The sequence below is a fragment of the Brassica oleracea genome, chromosome C6 (assembly GCF_000695525.1).
Source record: "Brassica oleracea var. oleracea cultivar TO1000 chromosome C6, BOL, whole genome shotgun sequence".
Classification (NCBI taxonomy): Eukaryota; Viridiplantae; Streptophyta; class Magnoliopsida; order Brassicales; family Brassicaceae; genus Brassica; species Brassica oleracea.
The window spans coordinates 14817282-14829155 of record NC_027753.1 but is presented as its reverse complement, the minus strand read 5'-3'; the positions used below and the strand labels follow the sequence as shown (position 1 = coordinate 14829155).

General features: G+C 38.0%; 1 protein-coding gene across 1 annotated transcript; it reads right to left on the bottom strand.

Annotated features, from left to right (window-relative positions):
• Positions 1-7275: 7275 nt before the first annotated feature.
• Positions 7276-10880, bottom strand: LOC106298675. The gene is made up of 12 exons (XM_013734817.1): positions 10661-10880; positions 10242-10448; positions 9982-10163; positions 9782-9908; positions 9545-9697; positions 9162-9449; positions 8950-9069; positions 8602-8675; positions 8467-8518; positions 8300-8383; positions 7651-8224; positions 7276-7565 (listed from the first exon to the last, which is right to left on the bottom strand). The coding sequence occupies exons 1-12, from the start codon at positions 10760-10762 to the stop codon at positions 7525-7527; spliced, it is 2004 nt and encodes a 667-aa protein (XP_013590271.1). The 5' UTR covers positions 10763-10880; the 3' UTR covers positions 7276-7524.
• Positions 10881-11874: the final 994 nt, after the last annotated feature.

Here is an 11874-nt window from a genome sequence, read left to right as displayed (position 1 = left end):
GTTTTGAATTACCTTTTAACCTTAGATGATTGTTGAATCGGACCACCAAAGAAGTTGAGCCGCGAGCTGGACACGAACGGGACGCGAGCAGGAATGGATCGAGTCGCTTCTATCGGGTCGCGGACGTCCTTTGTTGGTTGATCGGGAACGTCTTGATCGTCAGACGCGAGCTGTCTGATGTTGCCGCGAACGAGGAAGAGGTCGCGTGCTGGAGCTGCTCTCGGGTCGCGAACGTTCTAAGTTAGGATCAGGAACGCCTTGGGCTGAAGCTGATCGGGGACGCGAGCTGGAACAGATGCGGGAACAAGAGACGCGATCGTGGTTTAGGGTTCGTCGGATCGCCGGCTAGGGTTAGGGTTTTAGGGTTTTTCGATTTGGGTATTAGCTTAGGGATTTAGAGTTTCGTGCGATAACGTGTTATAAAAGTAATGGAAAAGTCTATCTTTATTCATAACATAGAGGTTCCTTATATAGGAGATTATACCGTCATAGATAAATGGAAAGATTACAAATCATAATCTCTTGGTTATGAGTCATCCACAATCTGGTTCATAACAAAGAATAATATATTATGGATTAACCGAATAATGAATAGTAGACTGATTGGAGAAAAAAAAACACTAAATAAACTTTAAACGCCCAAAATTAAAATTCTTTAAACTTAGTTTCACTACGTTCGACCAAAAAAAAAAAGTTTCACTACGTATTTAGGTAGTGGTATTGGCACTTTTACGCTTGCACAAATTTCGTCGTTGCCCCTGCAGAAGCTCCACTGCTAGTCTGACACACTGAGCTTCTACATCTAGGCTATGAGTTGTAATTATTACCCTACTGAACTCTTTTTTTGTCATCATTTGACATCTTAAACTGAACATATATTCACTTTTGAAATTATTTCATCTCACCTATTATCTCTTTTCCGTAGCAAAATCCAGTTTGAGATCCAACTCCCCAAACTACACTCGTCTCCCTATCATCAGATCTGCCATGACTCGTTTCAAATATGAAGAAACCGTAGACTCCGTCAACTCCCACCTCGAGAAATGCCACCTCCTTGCCGCCATCAAATACAAAAGGCCTCACCGTCAAGTAGTTCCAAGAACTTTAAACCTTGGTTTTGTTCTATCCACACACACAAACATTAGATTACCCTTTGTCTGTATCCTCTCTTTCTTTCTCAGATATGGGCAACAATAACGCGTATTTTCCATGGGGCGGGTTGTTACAATAAAAGTCGACTTTTATGTGACAACTCGTTCCACTCACTCGGAACCCAGCTCACAGTCCTGCAGAGCACCGACCCTAACCCCTCATAGTGGGAGGAAACGCCTCCACATCCACCGGTAGGTTATTGGTGCGCTTGACGTTACTCGAACCCAAGACCTCATCCTTTAACAGCACTCCCACATGACGAATTGTCACCACTTGTAACGCCCCGACCCGCCCACGGCTAATGGGCCATCCACGCCCGCTCACTCGTCCCGCGGGCCCCATCCCGTTCCGTTAATTTTCCCAAGGCCCAAAATCATTGTTTACTGACCTTGCAATCACCACCCGACCTTTTCCAATGTTTTTGCCTCACTCACACGGTATCGCGAATCACTTCCCAATAAGCCACCCATCCTTTCACTACTCCAACTCAAGCACGCTTAATTCTGGAGTTCTAAACGGATGTGTGACGGAAAAGATAAGTCAACTTTGGTGACATAGGTAGCCAAATCAATCCTCTTAAACCTTTCCATATATCACAATTCAGGATGTTACAGTTCACCCTCTCTCAAAGAACGCAACGTCCTCCTTGCACCCCAGGACAAGTCTCAAGACGCCTCACAAGTCAGAACCGAGATGGCAACCAGCTCTGATACCACTTATAACGCCCCGACCGCACACAGCTAATGGGTCACCCACACCCGCTCTCTCGGCCTGTGGGCCCCATCCCATTTGACGGTCGGTGCGTTAATTTTTTCAAGGTCCCAAAGTCTTGTTTACTGACCCTGCAATCACCACCCGACTTTTCCCCGTATTTTGGCCTTACTCACACGGTATCGCGAATCACTTCCCGATAGATCACCCATCCTTTCACTACTCCAGCTCAAGCACGCTTAACTCTGGAGTTCTAAACGGATGTGTGACGGAAAAGGTAAGTCAGCTTTGGTGACATAAGTAGCCAAATCAATCCTCTTAAGCCTTTCCATATATCACAATTCAGGATGTTACAATCTCATCTCCGCTTTGAAACAATGATTGTGATGAAATTAACTCTCGTCAACAACTCATATCTTCTTCTTCCTCTGCACCTCCTCCTGAGCGCATGGGGGCGCATGGGTCAATACTTAATATCCTCCTCAAACCCTTGTGCTACTCAATCTTCTCTCATGTTTGTTCCTCAGGTTCTCTCTCCCAGGTTCACCTTTCTTAAAGACATATCTAAAAAGGGTTTAGAGTTTGTATCTGTCTTTATTGTTATGTAGGTGTGTTTTTTTTTCGATTTATGATGGGCCTTGTGGTTGTTTAGCTGCAGATTTTGCTAAGAAGCATCTTCGCCTTAACGTTCTTTCAGCTGGTTTACCACGTGAGTTGGCATGTTTTACTTTGTTCAGATTCATAATGATTTTTTTTGCAAAGCAAGACTGTTTTGGTGTCATTTAGCAGGGCTCCCTTCACAACCTTTCTCGTCCTTTTCTTCATCTAATGGGGTGTTATTCAATAGGTGATTTAAAATTATTTGTCAAATTTTGTAATCAATTATAATTTTAAATTTAAACATAGTTTTTAGTTAATGAATCCTAAATCTTTGCAATGTACCTTGGATTTTTGATTTCAATTATTTGTTCATGAGAATCCACCACAAATGATTTGAAATCAATTTTAAATACAAAGAATTTTTAAACCTTTAAAATTGAATAACACTAGATTTTAAAAACTAGATTGAAAGCATTCATTGAATAACACCAGATTTTAAATTAGATTTATAAATACCATATCCAACAACATTAGATTTTAAAATAGAATTTAGAATCATCATTTCAATAACGGTGGATTTTACTAAGATTAAAATTCTATTAAAATAAATGATAGAATAACACCACCTAAATGTTTTATTGTTTCTTCAGCTGGGTGGCAAAATTGGTAGGAAAGCCATATTTGGAAAATTTGCTAGAAATCCATACTTGGAAAAAGTTGCTAGAAAGCCATACTTTAAGGGCTATTTTATTTACTTTTCTCTTTCCTCATTACTCTCCTCCGATTGCAAATTAAGATCTTTCTCTTTCTCTGAAGCTACAGCAAGGTGGGTTCTTGTTTTGAAAAAGCTCTAGCCTTATTCTTCAATATGATTGAGTTGTTCTTGGGAATCCGTAGATTTGCTAAAGTCTTAACCTTTTGTGGTTTTGTGTGAACAACAGAACAACTATATGATTGGGAAGGACAACCTTTTCGAGGTCTCTCAAACTAGAAATGACAGCTCAACTTTTTTACCAAAATTCAAAGGCTTACACAAATGCTTCGAAACTTTTAGAAAGATACACAAAGGGAAAAACATGAAAATTGTGTTTTGGTGATTGTGTATGCGAACTGTATCCGGTTACAATATTTAATATCAGATTCTAATAACTAAGTGGCTATGTAGTTGTTATCCGGTTATCATTGACTATATTCTTCTGCTTTCTAAACATCGAGATACTATTATTAATATTCGATCTAAGTAAACATACCTTAAATAACTTATAGGCTTATGTTATAGATTATCCAAATAACAACCACATAATTATGCAACAAAACACTGACAGATCAATCATATTCCAAGTGGCAATAATTTTTTTAGCCTAATGAGTACTATATAACTTTTTTTTTTAACGCTGATTTATTATGATATTACAATTATGAGAAAAATTACATAGACGATTCGACAACCGACAATACTACCTGCCTTATGAGGATCTACGCCTAACTGCATCAGCTGAACCATCCTATGATGATCCACGCCTGGCCGGATTTTACTTGCACCAAGTTGAAGATCCCTTGTAAGTCTTTCTTCCGTCTTTCGTAGTTTGCATAATTGTTTAATAAATCGATTTTTCCGGTAATTGAAACATGGACCTCCTATAATGTGCAATCTACAAGAACTTGCATAGTCTGAGATTCGAACCCCATACCTGAGTGTAGAAGCTTTTAAATCTTAATCCCTAGGCTATGGTGTTTCGATACTGATTTAAAAAACTTTATCCGGAATATAAACATCATAACCGTTTTATATGTAATATCCGGTTATAATGTGTTTTTTTGTCTGATGTGTACTATATAACTTAGTTAATCATTTTAAATAGATACCGGTTTAAAAACAATTATCCAGAATATAAACGTCATAACCGGTATATATGTAATACTAAGCATTATTCAAAGGTGTATAGATGCTTCCTATATTAAAATGTGTACGGGAGAGATTGCAATATAATAAGGTTGTCTGTCTGATATTATACCTGGCCAATCTCCTTCACTCGCCGGTTCGATATCATATCAGTGAGTTTTATCTGTTTTTCATTTTTCTAATGAATGGAATTTTTGTAATTCCATCTTCGTCTTTCTTTATGTTCTTTATGGTTTTCTGCTACTCCTTTTACGGCCGTCTTTCAATTTTTCCTATGAATCTCTCGTTTTATGTGTTGTCTTCCTATTTAATGTCTTGAACATGTATATTTCTCAAGAAACCTTTGATTTTAAATCTTCGAAACCAAAAACTTGAGATTTCCGATATAATGGCCGAGAATGTAATCGACACAGCTGAAAAACGCTAAGCACTTTGATGGCGAATAACCAGCTGTCACGGCCACGTTTTCGAATCATCTTAACACTCCATTGATTTGAGTTAATTCCACCAATGTTTCAACATAGATATTTTGTTTGTCAACTCAACGATATCATAAACTCGAAATTGTGAAAAGATTCATTAACATAGTGTCTACTGAAAATACACTGACACCAAACCCTGCAACCTGACCTGCCTACACAACTACAAGCCCAGTTTTCGAAAAACTTAGCCCCAAACAGTTGTCCTTAGTAATATCAACTACTGACACTGTCAATCTACCTAATTACACAAAGTTTATGCACAATCACCTAATTACTTTCCTTTTCTTGGTTATTAACCTAAATAGGCCTAAAATAATTGAAGTTTTTTTTTAACATTTAAAGATCATTTTACTACTCAAACTTGAAATAGTCTATGAAACCATATAAGAAGAGAACAACCAACAAAATAAAGTTTTCTACAAAAATCTCTATCAGTCCTAACTGAAGATTCAACAATATTGTCATGTCCTCTAGAGATGTAGAAAATCTTGAAAGTGTGAAATCTTTTTTTGTAGTACTTCTATCTCTTTCAGCTGTTGAGAAATTTGGCAATGCAAAATATTCCCTAATCATGGCAATCAAGTCTTTGCTGTCCATTCTGAAGTCCTCGCAAGTTGAGTGACAAACATGTTTTGAGCTGCCCAAACAAATGCTTGTAGCTCAGAGTGCAAAGAGGACTTGCGTCTTCTTTGGTTTCTTGTATCCATTAGTTGTTTTTTTCCGGTCATGTTTTTACAAACTCATCCACAACCACTAAATTGCGCTGTAGAAGTCTAAGAACCATCCACCAAACGTATGTTATGTAAGCATATGACTTGGAAAACAATAGTATTTGGTATCATTGCCTATGTAGATGCAGTTGCATTTGCCGAATACCAAGCTTCACATTCTCCTTCTGCATGTCTTACTAGCCCTCTAGAGCCCTGTCAATTCCTCTAAATAATTGACCACTTCAGATTTTTCAGAGATACTAGATTATCAATGGATAATGATCTTTATCCCATTCCGGGTCTTCAATATTGTTTTTTCTCTAGAATGGATAATCTATATTTGTGTAAATACTCAGAGACTAGAAAAATGTTAGGATTGGAGGGTGTGGCTGATAAGGCCCAAGCTTGGAATGCTGGAGGAAATTTGAAATAGCATGATTGACATACTCGTTTAGTTTTCACTCTTAGGACAAAGGTTATTACATCGCATATAACAATGTGTAAGATTCCTTGTTACAACTACATATTATGTTACCAATTGTCATACAAGATGTCTCATCTTTTTGGGCGTTAATGTTCCATTGGAAGGCCTGAAACTTAGTTATGTTGGATTCTGAATATTGTACTTATGTCTCTTGTCTTAAAATGTTTCGTGCAACCCAATATCTTGATTTAATGGTATACCGACTGCTCTTCATAAAGGTTTAACAATGAATCTCTATGATTTCTTTGACTAATGGTCAAACTCCTAATTAAAGGGATGTCATTTTGGGTATACAAAGTTTTCAACCATCTCTACATCTCATTCTTTTGAGACGTCGTCAATAAAGTCTCTAACGGTCATTTTAGGATGAACATTGGAACTCTGGGCCTGGCAAACCTCGTTGGTGTAACTTCATAGATCATTCCAACCTCATATCCGAATGGATCTTCTGTCTAAGCAGTGGCGAACCCAAAAATTTTGTTTTTAGGGGTCAAAACATAACAAAAATGCAACAAGAGGAATTGAACCTGGGTTTTGTGGGTTCAATGGTAACCTTAAACACCAAATACGCCACTTTTTATTTATTGAACAAGGTTTACAAATATTTATTTTAACATATTTGTGGTGTCAACTGACACCTATAGCTTCCACGTGGGTCCGCTCCTGTGTCTAAGTCCATGTGTTAACAAAAGCATTGTAGCTGATGTGTTTGTCCACATGTTTACGATATCTTCCACGCAACATCCTAACTAACATAGAGTCCGGAAATTGAACTAATTGCCATAATTGTTTTGCTAACAAAACCATGTTAAACTTGTGAATCATACAGAATCACGATCTTCCCTCTTTTTTTTGGTAAGCATTCTCATTTTTTCCAATGAGAAGTTTTTAAGTAGTTATAAATTTAAACATATAGAATGCGGAATGAACTGAAAATCAACTCGTCAATTTTTCATTTTATATCACTTTGTGCATAATAATTTGAATATTAAATTTCAAAATAATAATGTGAATAGTACGTACTTGACATAATTACGTTTCAAACCGTGCGTGAACATGAGAACCAAGGTGTTTTGAAGCTAATAACATATCGATAAGTTTTAAAATGTAGCAATAGAAGAATTTTAACAATTATAAACGTTTAAAATCGATATAAAATAAAAAGAAAATTTGCAAACATTTAAAAAGTGGATAAGTTGAGAATAAGTCATAGCAGAGAACCAAGAGGGTGCTGAGAAGAAAGGATATACACAAAGTTCAACCCCGAACCAGAGCATACGCTGAACCATAATGTCACTGTTTAGTTTGCATATTTTAGACGAAAATTCCAAAATTAAAATGTCTCTAGAGAGAATGCTACACAAAAGATTTTTTTCTTTGGTCAACTACTTAAACTCCATCGTTGAACAAAATGGGTTTGCAAAAGTCTAACAAAATGGGTTTGCAAAAGTCTCTGATCCCATTTCTTGATCCTAAACTTGATTATGAGTTGAGGATTTTGTTGATTCCAGATATCTTCTCCCCTGTTAGTTCCAACATCACATTATCAGAGACCACGAACCAAAGTACACAACCAATAAATTAAAAAAAGAAAGACAGATTACGTACCTAACACGTCAACTTCATGCAGCGAAGCTACTAGGTTATCTTCCTTTTTCTTGATCTCAGATCTGAACTGTTGTACACTGTTTAAAGTGTCTACAATTCTCTGTTCCTTTGTCTCGAGCTCAGAGCGAAACTGTTTTACACTGGTTAACATGTCAACAATGCTCTGTTCCTTTGTTTCCAGCTGAGAGCCAAACTGTCTCACACTGGTTAACATGTCAGCAATAGTCTGTTCCTTTGTTTCGACCTCAGAGCCAAACTTTCTTACAGTGGTTATCGTGTCTGTGATGCTCTGTTTGACCTTACCCAACTGATGTGTGATAGAGCAAGTTTGAGAGTGTCCAAGCTCAGAACCAGATCTGCGATGGTGGCAAGAGGGTTCTCCTTCTGCAGTGGGCTTCTCCATCTCACCATGAGATTTATGGAGGCTGTGGCTTTGGACTCGAGATCGCTTGCGTGCCTGAGTCTCAGCTTCTGCAGGATCCTCTTCATGAGGAAGTGAGAGGTTCAGCCTCCTCTTAGGTGCACCTGTTTGCTCACGGTTGGAAACTTCTGCGGCCTTCTGTTTATCCTTGTGCTGATAGGGAAGATCAAATGACAGTTAACCATCTTACTCCCAACATCAAGAAGAAGAGACAAGTCAGACACAAACCTTTGACGATTTTGATGCCTCCACAAGATACCAGTTATGATTTTTTAAGTCTAAAGTTTCTTGATCTCCATCCTCATAGACAACCTGTTAACCAGCATACAACAATAAAATAAAAAACAAACAAGATATATATTTATATAGAAGCCTGATATAATTTGGCCTCTTACCATATGTCTCTTTCTGGAAGGATCATATGAAGTAACTTCACCTCTATAATACCTGCAGTAAAAATGTGATATAGCTCATTTACAATATAAAATGCAACCAGATTCAGCACATAGCAGAGAGAAAAGAACGCTTACCTTTTATCAAGTGGCCACCAGACTCTGATTCTTGATCCAACTAAAGTTTTATCATACTTTCGGTCATCAAATGCCTGCCAGTGAATTAAATCAGAACGAAGATTTAAAATAGAAAGAACTCGATCAGAGAACGTGAAAGTAGTACGGATAGAGGGAAAAAAAGAAGAAGAAAATACATAAGCATCACAGAAAGGGAACATGTACAGTGATAGGAAGCTGCAACCATGCATAGCTACCTAACTATTTTCATATGGCAATTGTAAAACATTATTGTTTTCCGCATTTCTTTATATGACCAACAACAGCCAACAGTTACTATATGTGAGTGAAACTAAGAAAAAAACATACTTTCTCTGTGTCTAGACTGTGTTTTCTCTTTCCGTTTGTATTAGCAAGAGTTTTCTCTGATGGTTGTTGCTTCACTTCTGTCTTTGACTTTGAGACTGACTTTCCAGAGGAAAGGATTGTCTGAAACACAATTAAAGTACACTCGTAACCAGCACAAGGACAGGGAAGACAGCCATGTAAATTACTCAAATACAGGTCAGGGAACATCTTACCTTTTTATTATCACCCAAAGAAGTGGGTTTCTCTGACTGCTTCGTTGCTTTTATCTCAGAGGTGCTTCTCTTTGTAGGAGGAACACTAGGTTTGGCATTACTAGCAGAAGCTATCTTCTTTCCAGACTCCTTTGTCAGTTTAGCAGTAGCAGCAGATGGTTTGGCCTCCATCGAGCTTTCCTTTTTCTTCTGGTTCACAGCACGACCAGTTTTCTCATCCAGACCACTGTTGATAGCATTGCTGTCAAGTTGTTGAGGCTCATCATCATCTTGCTTCTTTGGTTTATCCTGCCGATTAGAAAATATACTTAACAAGGCATGTAAAAAAAACTGACAGAGAAACAAACAGGTAAGAGAGAGAGAGAGAGAGAGAGTGAGCTTACACTGGATGCACCTTCGCATATGAAAGCCACCACATTACTATACTTATCTAAAGAAACGCCTGATGATTTCACTGCTTCAGCAAGATATGTTTGGCACTTGCTAGTACAGTTTATCAGAACTTTTTCTGCCAACCTCCGTGATATTGAGGGAACCTAAGGGAAAAGAAGCAAAAGATGCATACATATATTGGTTGCTGAAATAAAAAAGAAAAGAGTAAGAAGCTATCCATTCATCACCTCATCAGTCTTGTTAAGATACTGCAGAATTGGTGCAAGCAACTTTGGAGGCAAATCATCGCTTTCTTTTAAAACATGGGTCATAATGTTCTCCATATCCGAAAATACTTCCACTGGATGATCATCTCTGGGAATGAAATGAAATATAAGCAACACTCAAGATGTGAAGCAGCAGTGTAGCCAGTTATGAGCTTTTTTACCTTAGGGCCTTGAGAAAATGGTGGAACATCTCAATACAGAGTGCACCATACACAGGATCCAACATCAGATAAGAGACTTCGTACTTAGCCACAGTGTTAAGGATGGAAGTGCTTTTGGTATAGGAGAGACTATTTTTGTCATCTAGATGTTCAAATGATGATACAACTAACTTCAATACTTCCTGCCCCCAAATGGTTACAAAAGAAAGCTGTCAGTGACCAAAGCTTTTCAACTACAAAAAAACAAGAATGTAACTTACCCTCATCTGTTCTTCGTCAACGTATGGAGCAGCCGGAGCATTTATTCTCGTGACCTGGATGATGCAGGAAGCGACATGGACTCTCACATGGACATTCCAATGCTTGAGGAGTCTTTCATCGACTAATGCTTTCTTCAACGGAGAGAGTGCATCCTGAATCGAGCTAGGAGGTGACTGTTCCACCTCTAACAAGCAGATGAAAAGTTTCTGCATACAAAAGGAACGAGCTTTGAGAAGAGAACTCAACAAAATCGAAGCAGAATTCAACAAAAGATGTTCCAAATTTTTTATTTTTTATTTTTTATTTTACTTGATCCTCCTAGTTATAGTAATGACAAATTCTACTAAAGTTGTCTTCTTTGGCCGGAAAGAGTATAAAAGTTGGGTTCTTTGGAGAGAATGTAACAAAAGGAGCTCACGTCGAGAAGGTGAAGAAGCGTATCAACTGAAGAAGGTAGAAGAAGAAGAGCTTTGCCAGCTTCCAGAAGGCGCTTCTCGAGCTCTTTTGAAGAAGTCGACATGAATGCTAGCTCCTCCTTGACTCTCTCGAAACCCTAAACCGGAGAAGAAGGGACGAGAGTTTCGAACGGTCGCTGAACAGCAATGAGGAAAGGTGGAAACTTTCTCGGTCCTCAGCCTTTGTTTTAATGTAATAAAGACTCCAACTTTTCACGACAATATAAAAGCATACATTTGTCTTTATATGCAGATATTAGTAACGTTTGTTGATTTGTTCGCGACTCGTGAGGATTAACGACGTCTTAGTGCGATCTAATCAATGATTTGGATGTTTGTTTGTTTTGCAGTAGAAAGTGTTACTAACGCTTTATAGTTAATCATTTTCAGTATCACATGTAATAAAATACTGAATAAACTAAAGAGTACTTTTTTTTCTAAATCAGAATTCATTAATTATTTTCACAACTTAAAGATTACTTTACTAAACATAGACTTAGAATTGGCGAATTGCTGCGATTCTTCTTGAATAGTCTGGATACTCCCGAAGAGTCACTTTGAAAGTCGCAATGACTTTGGGGTCAAACTAGGACACGATGAAATCAAAGGTTAAAATCTTCCGAAAAATAATGTTTTGAGCAAATACGAACCAGAAATTTCGAAGAAACTACGCCGCATAAGCCGAGCATGTTTAAATAAAATTACGAGAACAAACTTCGTATATATCATTTCGGGAAAGGAATGATAGAGATTCAATCCAAACATGAAATGATCGGAAAAAGGTTCTTGCGGAATTTTTTTTGCGAGAAATAACAAGTGTTACAAAACAATCTTCAGAAAACAAAGGATTAGAAAGTCTACGCGGAAGAACCTTATAAGAAATATATAAGATAATCTTCCGCAAACAAACTTTTGGAAAAAATCTTTACGAAAAAACTTGTGTAAAAAGAACGAAATAGTTCTGAAAGTCAGAATCCAAAGCGATCAACAGAGGGGATGGGAACAGGAGAAAGGCCTCACCACTCATGGGACCCACTTCTCTCTCCTCTCTCCGTGCCTCATCGCCCTTATAGTATGCCCTCGTAGCCCAATGGCCTCTCTCCTTGCCTCATTGCCCATCTAGCATGCCCTTGTTGCCCAATGGCTTCTCTCCTTGCCTCATCGCCCATCTAGCATG

Coding starts and splice junctions, on each gene's coding strand:
- LOC106298675 (XM_013734817.1), bottom strand. CDS start 10,762: ATGTCGACTTCTTCAAAAGAGCTCGAGAAGCGCCTTCTGGAAGCTGGC. Junction 8,676..8,949: donor ACAGTCTAGACACAGAGAAA/GTATGTTTTTTT, acceptor ATTCACTGGCAG/GCATTTGATGACCGAAAGTA. Junction 8,519..8,601: donor TGGTGGCCACTTGATAAAAG/GTAAGCGTTCTT, acceptor TTTTTACTGCAG/GTATTATAGAGGTGAAGTTA.